Genomic DNA, 16,264 nt, shown 5'->3' on the forward strand with positions numbered 1-16,264 from the left:
AACAGGGTGCTGTACAGAGTATACGCAACCGTGATCGAACAAGACTAGGGAACGGTTCGTTGGTGAGGTGTTGATGGGCTTCCGGGCGAGCGAACTGAGGTGCAAGAGGCCCGCGCCCTCAAGTCTGGACTGGAGCAGACGAGTTTCTGGTCCAGTTATCGGAACGATGGCGCAGGCCGCCGCCACGAGACCGGCCTACAGGCGGCCCGTGGTTCGCGTTCGCATTCACGTTCGTGTTTGCGTTGGCCGGCTGGCTCTGGTCGTTGTTGTGGGAGCCGGGATGCGTCGGAGCGGCGTCCCGGCCTCCTCGGTTGGTGCCTCGCGATGACCGTCCGCTACGGCCGTGGTTCGACCGGCGGGAGTTGCTCGGCGTCCTCGGCATCGGCAGACGCACTTCCTTGGCGCTGCCCGACACGCCCGGCATCCGGATGCTGACGGCATACGGCGCGCCAAACGAGTCCTTGAGAAAGGTGTCATGGTCGACGCGCGTGGTGGCCGACAGCAGAAAGCGTCGGGGCAGCGGCTTGGGCGCTGCTGCTGGCGTCCAGGCCAGCTCGGGAGCCTTGTGAGGCAGATGGACCAGTGGCAGCGAGCCCATCTCCTGTCTCTCAAAACACTCCTCGGCCATGGACCGCGAGTTGATCGGTTCCTCCGGCACCGGCTTCGCATCCGAGCCGCCCAGAGGTGTTTTTGGCAAGGCAGCAGCAGGGCGACGCTGCGATGCTGCGATCGTCTCGGCTGCCGGCCCTCGGGGTATACTGTCTGCTCCTGTGTTTCTGCCCATCGACGGCTTCGACGGAGATGTGGCCTTGCGGTCGAACAGGTTGTCGAACCGCGCCTGCCACGAGCTGTCGTCTTTGGCCACTGGCGAGTGTTGCTTCCACTGGGAAGACTGTGAAGGTCCGGCGTGGGAGCCGTGCTGCACATGCTGGCCATTCCGTGTCGTCGCCGGCTGTGCCGTCTCGGCTCCGGCAGCCTTGTCCTCCGGAGGCAGGCGCACCACAATCGATGGCCGCGGAAGAGACACAAGCGGATGGGCGGCATCGCCGTCGTAGACCGGATGACCGGCCATGTCGGGCGGTGGTGGCGACGGCGAGCCCGGACGACCGTGTCGGCCTCCTCCAGCCCCCATGGCCGTGGCTCCAGACCCGGTCGACACATCGTCCGAACGAGCATCCCGTGGCGGAAAGAATCTCGACGGCCGCGGCTGCTGTGGAGGAAGAGCCGCCGACGAACCGACAGGCGGAGCTGCTGTATTGCCCGCTCGGTGCACAACCGACCGCTTGTTCTTGTCCTCGATCCGGTCGCCGTCCTCGTTCAGTCGTGTCGGCAACCACGTGTCTTTGATCGAAGGCCGGAGATCGTTAAGCGACATGCCCCGAGCTTCTGCCTCCCGCTGCTGCTCTGCCCGTCGCGTCTTCTGCTGCGTCAGCAGATCCTCGTCGCCCGCCTTGACCGCGCTGGTCCACGCACTCCGAGCCGAGCTGGCAGAGCTTGGGGGCCCAGCCGGCTGCGCCACTGTTGGTGCAGCAGCTGCTGCTCCTGTCGCCGTTGCCGTCTTTGGGGGGCCGATGGGAGTAATCGCTGGTGGCCCTGCATTCTTCTGTGAAGCAGGCGGTCCGATGGGACCAGGACCTTGCTTGCTGGTAATTTGAGAGACCGCCGGTGCGTATGGCTCCGTGACAAACGATGTCCCGTTGCCGAGGCTTCGGTTGCTGCTTGGTGCAGCCCAGAGATTCCGAGACGGCGCCTGGCCTCCACTGCCCCATGACGAAAGCCGGTCAGATGGGGGTGCTGCTGGACTCTGCCACGACTGCTGTTGCCGTTTCGTCCCGGGTGATGCCGCATTGCTGTCGTTCGTCGCATGCGATGACTGCGCGTTGTCGCCGGCTGCATCGCGGCTGGCATTGTGCTTAGGCTCTGGAGGCGCACCACTCGCAGGCGTGACCACAGACGATGTCGTGTCCTCCTTCGCTGCCTCCTTCTTTGCGCTCTTCCTCTCCGGCGCCGGGCCCAGCGCTTCCAGCTTCAATCGGATTCGCTCTCTCCGAGCTGCCTCTTCTCGTTCCTCCTCCTCCAAACGTCTCTTCATGGCCAGCTCCCTCCGCTCACGCATAATCTTCTTCTGCATCTCGATCTCGTCGTCAAGACTCCCAGTAACGACCAGAGGAGGCGGCCCCTGTACCGTTGGCTGCGCTGATGGCAGAGATTCCGCCGGCGCATTGCTGTATGGTGCCGCAAACGCCAAGCGGGGTGACGGACGAGACTGCCACGAACGAGACCCTGACGGAGAAAAGTTCCTCGGCGATGCCGGACTGTCGCTCTCGCCCGTAACCGACGGCTGTCTCGCACTGAGGAGATCCGGGCCTTGGTCGCCTGTCCGGCTGAGTCGCTGCAAGAACCCGCTCCCACCGCTCACGTTCGAGGAGCCGCGACGTCTGCCGTACGGTCCGGCATCCTGCATACTGCCTCTATGGGTCTGGAACGCTGCCGACGGTTCCGGCTGATCCGACATCTGCGAAGGCCGTTGGAGCAGCATCGTCCCCGGCGTCTGTCTGTAGTGCACGTCACCACGCACACCGCCTCGCCGGTCTTGGACCGGCTCGAGCCGTCCGGACTGCGAGTTGAACAGCTCCCGATTCCCGTGGGGATGGCCATCTCTAAAGCCGCCGCGACTGAAGTCGTCTGCTGCGATCTCCTTGAATGGCGGTGGTGTCGTCGTGCTCGGAGGCGGACCGTAGTTCTCTCTCTGCTGATGTGGCTGGTACGGCTGGTGGTGCTGCATCCGTGCCACATTTGCGCCGTGTGGCAGCTCCATCACAACCGGTGGCGCCTTATCGATGGGAGGAAGAGCTGCCCAGGGTGACTTTACCGGTGTCGGGGGAGCAGGCGGCTTTGCCACCAGTGTCGGCCTCTCCTGGGCACCCTTCAGGATGAGGCCCTTGCCAGACGGGAGTCCGGATGGCTTCGTGAAAGGGGTGTCCGACACCGGCGCGGGCGATTTCGGCTTTTCGACCGGTGCGGCCTCCTTGACCAGCAGAGCAACGGGAGTCGGCTGAGGATGCAGTTGCGAAGAGCTCGGTCGCACCGCAAGCTCAGACATGGCCGGCTGTGGTGAGGCCAGACTGTGCTCGTCGTGGTGCGGGATCGTCGACTTGGTGCCGTCAGTCCAGCGTATTTCCTCCGGAGCCCAGTCGTCGTCGTCGTCATCAATATCTGCCCAGTTTGCTTCACCTTTCGCGTCATCCTGCTGCAGCCGTGAGGCTACATGGATGCCGTACTTCTTAAGTTCCTCGTCGGTAAGCTTCGCCGGCTCAGGCACCGGCACCGCTGTTTGGGTATCAGCAATCGCCTGCCAATAGTCCTTGTATCATATATAGACTTACGCCTATTCTTGTTCCACACAGCATTTGCATCCGGTGCCGCCGCAGGGCGCCCGTTCGTGCCGCCGGATCCCTTCGCAACCAAGCCCCCACCAGTCTTGGCGATCAGCCGCGGGCGAGCAGAAGCTGAAGTGCTAGAGCTGAGCGTGGCCACGCCCAGGGTCGGCGAGGCCTTCTCACCCGGTTTCGCCGCCCCGGGCACCGTGGCCTTGGCTGCAAGGAAGGTCTTGTTAACAGATACGGCCTTGAAAACGGCTGGCTTCCGAGCGGCCGACGATGCCCGAGCGTGCCCGTTATCTCCATTCTTGCCCCTCAGCGCGTCTAACCGGGAGGTTTCGGTATCTGACCCCCCGCTGATGCTAGGTTCCGCCGAGTTTACCAGATCGTCCACGATATCGGCGATGTGCTTGTTTGCGAGCTCGTCGGGGGAAGTAGAAGAGTCCGGGCCCTTTAGAGAAGGCGTACTGGAGTCGACATCGTTGGGCTGGTCGTTGATCTTCGCGGTCTGGAAAACACGTTAGCGAGGCCCGGCAACAGAAATAAAACATCCACGACGGATGCCTGGTGATGCGCTAGTTAAAAATGCGCACGCCACAAGCAGGACAGTACATAAATAGAACGAGGCAGAGGTTTAATATAGACCTAGCGTATACTATGCGGCCACGGGTAAGGCAGACAGCTATGCGGGGGGGGGGGGGGGGGAAGGGCATTTTCGTCTTGGCACGGGGTCGAGGAAAAGAGCCGTTTGCAACGCAAGGCAAGATCAAACTCACAGCATTGGAGTCAGATATAGCGGCAGCTTCAACGATGGTGCTGTCACGGATCTCAGCAGCCATCATACGATGTGCTTAACTCTCGATTCGGGAGGTTGCGACGGTGAGCAGGCCGTATGTTTGGCAGCTCTCGAGTCACCGGAAAGCGGGAAGCGTGTTTATCGGATCTCAGGCTCCGATATGTGGAAATATGACTACCCAAAGCTTCACAAGTTGTGCGATGCTGTAGCGGGGTGTTGGCGACGCGAGGGCAGAGGCCGGCAGGAGCTCTTCTGTCTATCGGCCGAGACGTCGGTGAGGGCGCCTAAGAATGCCGTCCGTTGGCTAGGGGCGAAGTAAATCGGGCGCTTCAAATCAAGAAGACAAGTGGCGTCAGCTGCTGAGAAAGCTCGCGAGCGGTTTTCCGCGATCGGAAAATGTATTAGGCGATCGTCGCTGAGGACTTCCTATGGCCAGGAATGAAGAACAGAAAGGTGGCAAGGGTGGAGAAGACGCCAAAGACAAAACGGAAATGGAGTCCGTGATGATTACAGAGGACGGAGAAGGGGACAACGTCGAAAATGCGGCTGGGCGTCGTCTTTTTTCTGACTGAACGGTTAGGGGATTCGGCTAAGCAACACCATTGGTGGGAGAGTCGTCGACCTGCTTCGGGTTTAGCGCCCTGCAGGCTGAGCAGAATCGAAAAAAAGGCAGTCACTCAAGACAACACAGTGATGCCTGTTTCAAACTGCCGGCTGACGAAAGTACCGTACTCCACTAAGCAGGTCTGATGCTCAAATGGATGGTGCGTGAGCCTAGCTCAATTGTTTTCCTCCAGGTTGCTCTCGCTTTCTCATTTCACCAAAGCGTTTCGCAATGCTTCGTGCCATCAATCTTGGCAGCGTTATAAATCGGCGTGAAAACAGCCCCGGGACCCTCAGTGGAACGCCATGCAACTGCTCATTCCTCATGGCTACAGCTGTCAATCTTTGCTGTTCTTTACTTTCCTCCCCTGCCTTGGTTTTGCAAAGGCGGGACAAGCCAGACAGGGAAAACATGCACCACTGTCTCATCCACAAATCAAGTTCAACAACCGTTACCCTTGAGGAAAGCAGACTCTCTGTCACAAAACATGATAGGGAAAAGGGGGCTGGGAAAATTCGAAGACCCGTGGATACAGCGCTGATCTCCTCTTATTACAATATCACTCTCAATTTGGCAACATGTAATATATGTACAGGCGTGACTGAGTATCGAGGACAGCCAGAAAGCTTCAGTCCCGTCTAGTTCCCGCTTTCACTGCCAACTAACTTTAGTGGGCGTTGTTCTTGTGGTGACCTGAGTAGATGATTGAAAGCTGTTAGCAAACAAAATCAACCGCAACGACTGAGTTGTCACGTTAACTACTTACGCAGGTGAAAGTAGTACTGCTGGGCGTAGCCGATGATGACGAGAATAGCGACGGCCTGGATGATGGCTGCAATAGAAGAACACGTTAGCATGACAAGGCAAGCTGCAATGTCGACAGGGAACCAAGAGGATGAACCCCGCGGCACGAAGAGCGATGTGACGTACGCTTCGCGGTCGCGTTCTTGCCAAAGTGCTTGGCCTGGTAGCGACCGAGAATGCCCTTGGCCTTGACCTCGGGAGCCGGGCCACGGGGAAGCTTCTCGTAGAAGCTGACAACACGCTGCATGCGCACAGCATCCGGAGCGCTGCCAATAGCCTGTGCAGAGACCCGATATCAGCATTCCGAACAATCCAAATGGCGCATCATAATGCGCATGTTCCCTTCCTCGCCCGTGCTAAAGCGTTTGCAGCAGCGGTAAGCAGGCATCGCTCGATAACCTCTACAGGTTCGGCATTCGCAATTTGCCAAAGGTGGAAAAGTCGCGCGTTTTCGATTCCATCCCACTTCACGGAAACGGCCAACAACCGCTTCGGTCTCGACGTACCTTGGGCGACGCAACCTAGGGAATTCAATTAGTAGCCGACAATTGAAAGTTTTCGGTTTCTCTGCGACGGGCATAGCACACCTTGGGGGGGATGAGCGTCGAAAGCGCTCGGCGAGTGATGTAGCTCATTGTGAGTTTCTTTTGTCGGTGGGCGGACCCAGCGGAACAGACGGTATTGAGAGGAGAGTAGCGAAAGAGAGAGAAGTGCCCCTGTTCAGTATCGACTCAATTGAGCTACAGCTATGCCGGCACAATTGAAATGGAGGCGGATTGTGGGATTTCAGCGAGTTCGCGATAGCCTAGAGAAAACGAAGATTCCGAAAGCTTTCCTCCGGAGGAGCGGTTGTTCCCGGCAGCCAATCAGCTGTCTCCACAGCTAACAATTCTTTTCCTGCCACAACGCCTCGGAACATCGTTTTCGCTTACCACGCTTACCACATTTCCCTCGATTGCTATTCGCGAGAGCGCCGGGTTTTGAACCAAATTGAGACCACCGTCGAGCGCATTCGTCAATAGCGACCACCCTGTACCTGCGATACCAGCTCGGATTATCGATTCCCATTCCCCCATAACGGACCATGGCCGCCTTTCGCCCCGTGAGCACGGCGGCAGCCGCCCGTCTTCTGAGAAGCAGTGCTGCCGTTCCGAATGTCCGACGGCCATTGATTGCGGCCGCCCCGGCGATGCGGCGGTTCGAAAGCTCGCTGACTTCGGCCCCTGAGTCGCCGACTGTCTCTGACCCTTCAACATTGGCTACCTCCAAGAACCAGCCGGACTACGCCGCCCACTCTGACCGGGCGACTTCGTACGGGATTCCTCTCTTTTTTGATGGCATGCTAAATAGGGAAATCTCTGACTGACACCGGGCTTCGACTGCCTCTTCAGAAAGTTCACTCCTGTCCCAAAGCGCCTTTTGGACGGCAGCGAGGACACCGACGTGCTTCCGGCCGCCGTACTTTCCGGAGCTCCTATGGAACTGGAGGCTCGCCAAGTCAGGTATGCCGGTTTTTTTCACCAAACATCTAGCTCTGTCTCCTTCTGTGATAAACACCAATATCGACCACGGTGCTCATACAAACACAGAATCTACAAGCCCGCTAAGCCCGCAACGCAATCCGGTACCTGGGGCGGGTCTCACTGGAGGATGGACTGGGATGTCCTGAGCAAGGGCCACCGGTGGGAGAACCCGCTGATGGGATGGCAATCCTCTGCAGACTTCATGCAGGGTACGCACATCAACTTCAAGAGCAAGGAGGACGCCATTGCTTTCGCCGAGAAGCAGGGCTATGAATACTTTGTTCAGGAACCGAAGGAGCGCAGTTTCCGGCCCAAGCAATATGCCAGCCAGTTCATGTACTCCGACAAGAAGTTGAAGCAGGTGCGGACAAAGTAAAGCAACAGCGCTTATGACGGGTATTTGAATTGTATATCCGGGTTTAGGGGCAGTGTAGGCGCACTAATCGTATATAGGACTTACATATCCGTGCTGTATGAAGTTATTTCGCAGCAATCTTTCTCAGTTATTTGGGCTGCTTTCAGACATCAACTTTTCGTACTTTCACGATGTTTAGGGCAGTCAAGACAGTTCATATAAACCGGTAGTTGTCAAATAATCGTGAAATTGATTGTGGCCCGAGGGCTTCTTATAATAGTAGGCCCAGACATCGCCGTGTCCATACGGGTCTAACGCCAAATATCTAGTCATGCAGGTCCCGCCTTGCAGATTTCCTTATCGCCTGGTATCGTATAATATATGCATCGGATGGGCAAAATCACGCTGGTCGTCAAACATAACCCCCCCCCCCGGAAGTTATCAAGTAGTAATCATAGGTTCGTGCCCGTTTTCCGGCATGTTGTCATTATCGGTGGATTGCAGGCCGAGGTCGATGTGGACGGGAATGTCATTCTTACGAACTCTTGCCACATCTTCGGCCCATGCCCTCATCTTGACCAGCTGTCTTATAGCTGCCTCACTGGGCAAACTGTTGTGGCGAAGAATGGCTTTGTTGACCTTGTCAGCCACTTCTTCCCGAAGGTCTGGCGATAACAGCTTCTTGAGCTCATGTGGTAGCTTGTCTGGTGCGAAGAACAACAAGGACATCGTCTCCTCCAGGTCGCGAAGAAATTCAGGACGTGTGGATGCGCGTGTTCCGAGTTGATCTGTTGCAAACGCCAAGACAGACTGCATGTCGCTCGTATCACAATTGCGAATGAGTTCAACCAGCTGGAGCCGAAGAAGTGCAAAATGGAGTGGAGGATCTTGGTCCAGGATCTGAAGACAAGGGTTAGTCTTGTGGGCCAAATTTGCAAAACGATAGTTTAAAACAATAATTGAAGTTTTTGTCGCTCATAATTTTCAGTGTGGTTTGTGTCTCATCAAGGGCACATAGGCCATATGAGTGGTGCATGAAACAGAGTCTAATCATAGCGATGAAGGGAAAAAGGCAGGAAGGAAAGTCTCACCTCTGGGTTCAGGTAATTGAGTGCGACAATTGCCTCCTCAATCTTTCCCATGTGGATGAAATTTTGGATCTGCTGCCTCGTCCGGATGGACGAGTCCTGCTGCTGCGGCTTTAAGTTGGCCTCTTTCGAGAAATGGGCCGCAGCCTTTGGATATCCCTCCATGGTCAAATAGTCGAGTATCAAGGCGTTGATATCGCTTCAAAATAATGTTAGCAATATGCACAACTCTACACGTTGTAAGAACGGGTGCAACAGTGAAGCCAGTTCCATCAACAAGATCAGTCCGCTTTATAAAAAAGTATGTCTACTCCGCATGATAATTCTCAGAGAGATTCCCAAATATATAATCATCACGTTGCGGACGAGACTGGCATTCGACGTTGAGTAAATGAAGAGAAACAAACCTTTTGGGAGGTTTAGCAGCAATCACCCGACCATCGAAGCCAAGCTTCCCAGGTGTAGCTGTGGAAGATGTGGATGTCTAGAATAGAGAGCGAAGGTTAGTGATCAGAAAATCTTTCGAGGTTGGATGGTCGGACGAGCAGAGCCTGCAACGTACCATGGTGGGCTCGAGAGGTAGAAGGCGAGATAAATCTGCAACGGGTACTTGTAAAGCGTTTAAGTCAACGACTTTCTAAGCCGAAATCTCTCTTCACATCCTTAGATGCTCGAAAAGGCCTGCAAGTGTACTTGGCCAGATAATATAAGAGTTTGAGTGTGTATATTAGAGGATTGAGAAGAAAGAAAGAGGAAGGAAAGGTGAGGTAGAAATATTTAAATAAGAGAAAAATCAGAATTAGCGGGGCCATCTCTGTCCACCATGCGCCAATCAGGACTCTGCTTAATTGTGGCTATTACCTAATATCACTTTGGCCCTCCGTCCCACATGCAGCTCACTTACAGGCCTCGTTTATTAGTGTAAAATCCACTGTAGATAGGATAATTTCTCTTCGTTGAGGATCCAAGACGACTGCGATAGGATCGCAAGAAACCAACATTGTGGTAGTGCCAATACTTTGTCTCTCTCTCTGCTATTGGATCGATTTTATCGCAATTGGTATATTGGGCAGTCAATTCGCTCATAAACAGTCTGGGATATCAGGCTTAGGCTCAGTTAGGCGCTGGGTTGAAGGACTGGCAGCAGTGCTTGCCTTCATTCAGTTGCCCAACCTGCTCGGCCTCCAATACCTCTATCATCAGCGCAAAAGGTGTATCCACTCATAGGATATTGGCCGGCTGAGATGATTCCTGGAGCTATAGATCACACTATCGCCAACAAGGCATACTATGAGCCGCCATGGGCTGATGTCAGTATCATTGGCATCGCTGGCAGTTCTGGCTCTGGAAAGTCCAGCATTGCCAGAACCATTGTCAGCCAGCTGAACCTGCCATGGGTTGTTATTCTTTCTATGGTATGAGCTACCATATTCGTCTGTAGGAGAGCATCGCTGACAGCATGATCAAACTGGGCACGCGCTACAGGACTCATTTTACAACAGTCTTGACCCAGAGTCGTCTAGGAAGGCATTCCGAAACGATTTTGACTTCGACTCTCCCAGCGTACGAAACCCCCTTTTCTGCGTCTATCTGGATGACTAGCGTCTTAATATGTCAGAATTTATGAATACTGACTCAAGGTGCAGGCAATCGACTTCGATGCTCTGTTAAAGACGCTTAAGGAGCTGAAAGCAGGGTAGGCGTCACCATGCATTCACACTGACAATGTCGTATGAGTTGTATGCTGATAATATAATAGGAAGCGGGCCGATATCCCAGTATATTCATTCGCAGAACACAAGCGTTTAGACGAAACCACCACTATCTATTCACCGCATGTCTTGATCCTTGAGGGAATTTTGGCACTGTATGATCAAAGGATTTTGGACATGTTAGACATGAAAGTCTGTTTCATCAATTGGAACCAAATTTAAGGTTCCATGCAGCTAACCACTAATCAGATCTTCTGCGCTGAAGATGCCGATGTTTGCCTCTCGAGACGAAGTATGTAATTCCCTCGCATACATCGACTTTGTGACGCCAGCTAAACTCTAAATCAAGTCCTTAGAGACGTCAGAGAGCGTGGACGTACTGTTGAGGGCGTCATTAAGCAATGGCTCAAGTTCGTGAAGCCTAACTTTGTCAAGGTAAGAAGCGACCCTTGAAACCGCGCTGCTATTAAGAAGGCTAACAGTTGCATGGTAGTATGTCGACCCACAGCGATCTGTTGCCGATATTATCGTGCCCCGCGGGATTCAGAACAAAGTTGCCATCAGTACGCTATTTGGTGTCATTGCCTCTTCTTGCACGCTTGTTTCCTGACCGGTTCTAGGCACGGTGGTGCAGTACATTCAGCAGAAGCTGTTAGAAAAGTCACTGCAGCACCAAACTAGCCTGACGAGACTGCAGCTCGAGTCACTAAAGAAACCGCTCTCCGAGCGAGTTGATTTCCTTCCGGAAACGCCTCAGCTGCTCGGAATGAACACTGTCATTCACGACACATCGACGAGCAGCGAGGACTTTATCTTCTATTTTGATCGCGTGTCCACCCTCTTGATTGAACTGTGCGTATACGATACCCCATTTGCGCTTGCTATAGACCGATACTGACACGCTCCGTTCCAAGTGCTCTTAACAATGCCAGGTTCTCGGAGGCGGTCGTCGAGACCCCCCCAGGCTACAAGTACCATGGGCTTCGGCCGTATGGAAAGACTAGCGCTGTTGTTCTGGAGCGCGGCGGTGCTGCACTCAAGACTGGTCTCCAGCGGGTCATTCCCGACTGTCGGATGGGCCATATCCTGATCGAATCTAATGTGCGGACGGGCGAGCCGGAGCTGCGGTACCAGAAGCTTGCGCGGGACATCGACGAGCACTCCACTGTGCTGTTACTCGACGCGCAGATGTCATCGGGCGGATCGGCATTGATGGCAGTGCAAGTTTTGCTGGACCATGGTGTCACCCAGGACCGCATTGTGCTGGCGACGTACTCTGCTGGACGCATGGGGCTACACCGATTGACGAGCTGCTTCCCTAAGATTGCCGTTGTGGTGTGCCACCTGGTGGAGGACATTGAGGAGCGCTGGATCGAGAGACAGTACTTTCGCTGTTGATGGAGGGCAGAGAAGACGGAACGAGCTACTGTTCTGCTTTGCTAATCTACTTCAATTATTTATTTCGTTGTTCGCCATGCATTTGATAGAGTCGGTATTTTGAAAAACATAGTCACACACATATATACAAACATGCTATGAGTCTTGCTCACGTCTTAGGCTTGTCGAACAATATCTTGAAGCAGCTTAACCTATCTTAAGGACGCCAGGGAATGGAAACCAATCACAGCTTTGATTATCGAATATCATAATAGAAGAAGCATGAAAAAAGCGCCTTAGAACAGCTCCCGCGCTGTGCCAACACCTTGACTACATGCGGACTTATACCTCGTAAGGCAATGCCGGGGCCTTGAAAATCAAATGGGGCTTCCGCTTCGCAAGGTCTAGTATCGTCTCTGCAAAGACGCCGTTCGCCCCTAGAAAATGTCAGCATATGCAATTGGGCGACTGCTTTTCAGATTGCTAGTGTATACTTACATGCAAACCAGCTCCCTGCCCGAATGTTAGTGATCACTCATATAGCAAGCAGGGGAAAGGGTGGACGAACGTGTGTATGATGGGATATGGTTCACGCTGACGCTTTCGTGAATAAGGCCCAGCCGGGCAGAGTTGAGTACCAAGGAGAGACATTCTTGGATTTCTGCGTCGTCCTCGGTTGTCCGCGCCTGCATAAGCAGGCTCATGGGCCAGGCGTTCATGAGGCCGATATGGGGTCCTGACCTGCGATTAGAGGCGGCCGACAGAGAGTGCAACTGAAGACGGCAAACGTACCTCCGATACCCTTGAAGTCGTGGCCTGTCAGGTAGTACGGATTTGTCTGCTTACTCAGCAACATCCGTCGCGTGTTTCGGTAGGTTGGGTCGTCTGCAGACAGGAAACCCATTAGCGGCAGCGCCAGAAGCGACGGGTAGTTGGCGTCGTCCATCAGGATGTGCGAGCCGTAACCGTCAACCTCGTAGGCAAAAACGTCGCCGAACACGCGGTGCTTGACCACGCCGTGCTCCCAGACGCCCTTGGCAATGCTCTGGGCCCAGCCGGAGACCTTGTCAGACAGCGCATTGTAGTGGCCAGGGGCAGCTTTGAGCATGACGGCGGTGCGCTTTAGCTCGGCGGCCATCATGGCGTTGGCCGGGATGAAGAAGCCGAGGATGGTGGCGTCGTCGCTGGGGCGAAAGGCCGAGCGGACAAGGCCGGTGCCGTTGTTAAGTGGGTTGCCGATGCCGCGCAGATTGAGCGTCTCGGTGCCGAGGGTTGTCCGGCGCTGGAAGGTGTACGGGTTGCCGACGAAGCGGCCGGATTCGGGGTCAAACGTGGACTGGGACTGCTGATCGAGCACCTCGAGCACGGTGTTGACGGCACGGAACCAGCGAAGGGTCATGAAGTCGGTCGACCCGGTGTGCTCGTAAAAGTTGTTTGTCAAGGCCAAGAAGTGGGCCAGGCTGTCGAGCTCGTACTTGCACTCGAACACGGCCGAAGGCTCGTAGGTCGGATGCACCACGTCGTCCTGGCCGTTGTGGCTGGGATGCAGGCCCGAGATGGGCGGCGGCTGGAAGGCGTTGCAGTACGGACTCGCAATCACGTACTCGGCCTGCGTGTTGATGGCTCCCAGGATCAGGTCAAACACGGCGCGGTCCTTCTTGGCTAACGGCTGGTAGGGCGACAGCTGATTGGTCGAGTCGCGCAGCCACTCGGCCACGATGTCGCCCGTGATGATAAACGACTGCGGACCCTCCCAATTCTTCTCACCGATCTTGCCGTGGCCCTTGCTCTTGGACTGCTTGTCGGCGCCGTTCGTGTGGAACTTGATCGTCGTGTCGGTCGTCGACGGGAAGGCGTTCTCGAAGAGCCGGGCAAGATCAACGTCTTTCATGCGGGACGTCACGTCCTCAATGACCTTCTCGATGGCATCGGAGTGAAACGTGCGACATCGCTTATCTGGTCGTTGAAACGGAAGGGCCAATGGGCCCTCGCTGAGCGGTCGGCTGGGAGCAGGACGTCTGTCAGTCCGGCTGGTCACAAGAGCTTTGGGTTGGGAGGAGCAGACTGGGCTTGCAGGTTCGACTTACTGCGGGTAGGCTGCGTAGGTTGCGTAATCGGGACAGGCATCCGAGTTCAAGACCTTCTGCTGGTTTGCGCCGGTGAGCGGTATCTGCAGAAGCAGTGCCAGAGCGATGGATGAGAGCAGTCGAGGCGCCATTGCGAATGAAGCAGAAAGAGAAGCTGGGTTTGGAAGATGTTGGCAGTGCAGCTGGCAAGCGAGTAGCCCCCCCGACCAGCCTATTTAAATTGACCAGATGACAGATGAGGTCAGCTTCATGAGAACGCAAGCGGGCGAGAAAGAAGAGAGAAATGGAGGGGTGGGAATGAGAGTTGCTTCCGGCGCAAAGCTTGTGCTTAGAACGTGTGAAGTTAAATTGTCGTGGAAGGTGCCCGGCTTTAAGCCTATCGAGCGGTGGTTGGCCAACACTTGCACTTCAATTGGCGTATGTGGGGTAATGATGATACAGCGTTTGGGACAATGGGGTTAATACGGCAACAAACTTAACATAGAGACAGAATTGCGACTCCGCATTTCAGTCTACTTTTCTAACTAAGCAATGCATTTCACCCAGTAAACTAAGCAGCAGTCCAATTGTTTCAGAGAGGCTGCTCCTGTAGGCAAGTCGGGACGCTCATCATTTCTTGGAGAAGAACGACATGATGCTTCCTTGTCCTGCCGGCTTTTTCGCCTTGGCAGCTGGAGTGGTCGAGTGTGACTTCTGGGCTGGCTTGGCTGGCTGAGCTGGCTTCGGAGGTGGTGCCTCGTCCTCGGAAAAAGATTCCCAGCCAGGTTCCTGGATTGTGACTGTTGAATGAGATCAGTAATGGAACATCGACATTGGCATAGGCGATAACGACAACTTACCGAGGTAGCCACCTTCATCTTCAATCATCTTCTTTCGCATCACACGGCGCTTGCCACGGCGGCGTCCATCCCCAGTGGTGGTAGATATGACCTCAGTAATCTCCTCCTTCTCGGGTGCTTCCGGTGCAGACGGCTCTTCCGTATCCTCAAGTAGATCTTCCATAAGCGCGTTTTCTCCCTCTTTCTCGTCCTCCTCAGACTTCTCCTCATCATCGTCTTCTTCCATCATCTTGAGTAGCTCTTCTTCTCGCTCCTTGCGAGACTTCACGCCATGTCCTGTCTGAGGTTTGGGAAGAAGCTCGTCGTCGTCGTCGTCTCCTCCATCATCTGACAAGGCCATGGCCGTATCTTCCTTGGCCACGACAACAGGCTCCTTCTTCTTGGGCTTAGCAGCGGCCGCCCCTTTAGCGAACGCCTGCATAATACCGCCTGACGAGGTCTTCTTTGCTATTGCTGGCGTAGATGATTTCGTTGTCTCTGCGCTTGAAGCAGCTGGTGCTGGTGCAGTTTCCCCAGCCGTTTTCTCGGCATCCTTTGTCTTGGCTACCCGGTTCCATATTGAGTTTGGCCCTGGCGCGTCCACGGATGGCTTATCGGTCTTTCCCTCTTCCTTTGTGTCCTTTGTAGCAGATTTTGCCACTTTGTTCCATATCGATTGCGGCCCGGGAGAATCGGTTGGGGCCAGGGTTGGCTTCGAAGCAGGCTTGGTGGAAGGGCGAGAGACCAATGTTGGTGCCTGCCCCTTGCGTTGACGCCGTCGAACGTGCGGGTTGTGAATGGTGCCGTACACCTTGGAACTGTCCGAGACATCTGCGCCGGTGAGTTCACGTAGCTTTCGCGTAGAGTCGGCAAGAAGTTGGAGATCCTGTGCCATTGTGAGCAAAGCGCTCATGCTCCACCAGGAAATACGGAAGATACCTACCGACATCGGCTGAGAAGAAAGGCTATAGACGTGAATAGACTCTATGGAATCGTGTTTTGAGAGTGCACCTGCGCGCATATGCATCTTGGATTAGCTGCTACGCCGTGGCAAAAGAAAGCAGCATCACGCACCTTCTAGGGCTTCTTCGGCAACCAGGGTCATAGAAACGGTGGGGAACGGATCCGAGAACATTTCGCCCTCCGAGTACTGGCCGTCCATATAAACATTGCCCTCGTCGAAATCGGCATGTTCGTGGTGGCTTGGCTTTTCGACCGGCTTCGTGCCGTATAGAAGATAGGTTGCGTGAACCGAGCCGGGCTTCTTGACATTCTGCGATTTGTGGAATTCAAACAGTGCTCTAATTGACCAGTAAGCTAGGGCGCGTGTTATACCGCCGTTTCCAAAACGCATATATACCTCTTTGCCACATTGACATGCAGTTTCAGGGCTCTGCTCAAGTACCGATAGGTAACCTGGACGCGTTAGAAGTGACAGTCAAGACGGTGAAGCGGAGAAACGCACCACATGCTTCTCAGCAAGGACCTCATCAGCGAGATACTCGGCCGCTTTCTCCATCTTCGTTTGCTGCAGTAACGGGCACCACCAATGGTCTCTTTTGGCGTCGCGGTGATATTGGCGTTCATCAAAGCTGGAAGAGCTTCACCCCGCGGGCGTAAGAGCGTTAATGGCCCAGCGCGTGGTCACGTGATGTAAGTGGTTGAAAAGGCTGTTTGCGGCGCAAAACTAGCTGGTACACGTGATGGACGCGTTGTGTAG

General features: G+C 54.8%; 7 protein-coding genes across 7 annotated transcripts; 2 read left to right on the plus strand and 5 right to left on the minus strand.

Annotated features, from left to right (window-relative positions):
* Nucleotides 1-118: 118 nt before the first annotated feature.
* CMQ_1582 (uncharacterized protein) lies at nucleotides 119-4,222 on the minus strand (the record flags this gene model as incomplete). The annotated part of the gene is made up of 3 exons (XM_014318661.1): nucleotides 119-3,330; nucleotides 3,387-3,888; nucleotides 4,157-4,222. 3 exons carry the CDS (start codon nucleotides 4,220-4,222, stop codon nucleotides 119-121), a joined length of 3,780 nt encoding a protein of 1,259 aa, XP_014174136.1.
* Nucleotides 4,223-5,447: 1,225 nt separating this feature from the next.
* CMQ_797 (mitochondrial f1f0 ATP synthase subunit f) lies at nucleotides 5,448-6,219 on the minus strand (the record flags this gene model as incomplete). Its single annotated transcript, XM_014317876.1, has 5 exons — nucleotides 5,448-5,473; nucleotides 5,547-5,612; nucleotides 5,711-5,861; nucleotides 6,091-6,105; nucleotides 6,172-6,219. 5 exons carry the CDS (start codon nucleotides 6,217-6,219, stop codon nucleotides 5,448-5,450), a joined length of 306 nt encoding a protein of 101 aa, XP_014173351.1.
* A 449-nt stretch (nucleotides 6,220-6,668) lies between these two features.
* CMQ_922 (NADH-ubiquinone oxidoreductase) lies at nucleotides 6,669-7,483 on the plus strand (the record flags this gene model as incomplete). The annotated part of the gene is made up of 3 exons (XM_014318001.1): nucleotides 6,669-6,895; nucleotides 6,976-7,086; nucleotides 7,174-7,483. 3 exons carry the CDS (start codon nucleotides 6,669-6,671, stop codon nucleotides 7,481-7,483), a joined length of 648 nt encoding a protein of 215 aa, XP_014173476.1.
* Nucleotides 7,484-7,903: 420 nt separating this feature from the next.
* CMQ_1396 (ctlh domain containing protein) lies at nucleotides 7,904-9,115 on the minus strand (the record flags this gene model as incomplete). The annotated part of the gene is made up of 4 exons (XM_014318475.1): nucleotides 7,904-8,362; nucleotides 8,554-8,749; nucleotides 8,958-9,034; nucleotides 9,113-9,115. 4 exons carry the CDS (start codon nucleotides 9,113-9,115, stop codon nucleotides 7,904-7,906), a joined length of 735 nt encoding a protein of 244 aa, XP_014173950.1.
* Nucleotides 9,116-9,794: 679 nt separating this feature from the next.
* CMQ_1744 (uridine kinase) lies at nucleotides 9,795-11,660 on the plus strand (the record flags this gene model as incomplete). Its single annotated transcript, XM_014318823.1, has 8 exons — nucleotides 9,795-9,965; nucleotides 10,036-10,113; nucleotides 10,197-10,246; nucleotides 10,528-10,554; nucleotides 10,619-10,697; nucleotides 10,756-10,825; nucleotides 10,883-11,114; nucleotides 11,195-11,660. 8 exons carry the CDS (start codon nucleotides 9,795-9,797, stop codon nucleotides 11,658-11,660), a joined length of 1,173 nt encoding a protein of 390 aa, XP_014174298.1.
* Nucleotides 11,661-11,981: 321 nt separating this feature from the next.
* Nucleotides 11,982-13,857, minus strand: CMQ_1037 (duf1237 domain containing protein; the record flags this gene model as incomplete). Its single annotated transcript, XM_014318116.1, has 5 exons — nucleotides 11,982-12,076; nucleotides 12,138-12,152; nucleotides 12,208-12,375; nucleotides 12,432-13,642; nucleotides 13,727-13,857. 5 exons carry the CDS (start codon nucleotides 13,855-13,857, stop codon nucleotides 11,982-11,984), a joined length of 1,620 nt encoding a protein of 539 aa, XP_014173591.1.
* Nucleotides 13,858-14,335: 478 nt separating this feature from the next.
* CMQ_1444 (uncharacterized protein) lies at nucleotides 14,336-16,063 on the minus strand (the record flags this gene model as incomplete). The annotated part of the gene is made up of 4 exons (XM_014318523.1): nucleotides 14,336-14,505; nucleotides 14,566-15,528; nucleotides 15,619-15,817; nucleotides 16,010-16,063. 4 exons carry the CDS (start codon nucleotides 16,061-16,063, stop codon nucleotides 14,336-14,338), a joined length of 1,386 nt encoding a protein of 461 aa, XP_014173998.1.
* Between the last annotated feature and the right edge of the window lie 201 nt (nucleotides 16,064-16,264).

The sequence above is a fragment of the Grosmannia clavigera genome (genome assembly GCF_000143105.1).
Source record: "Grosmannia clavigera kw1407 unplaced genomic scaffold GCSC_140, whole genome shotgun sequence".
Lineage (NCBI taxonomy): Eukaryota > Fungi > Ascomycota > Sordariomycetes > Ophiostomatales > Ophiostomataceae > Leptographium > Leptographium clavigerum.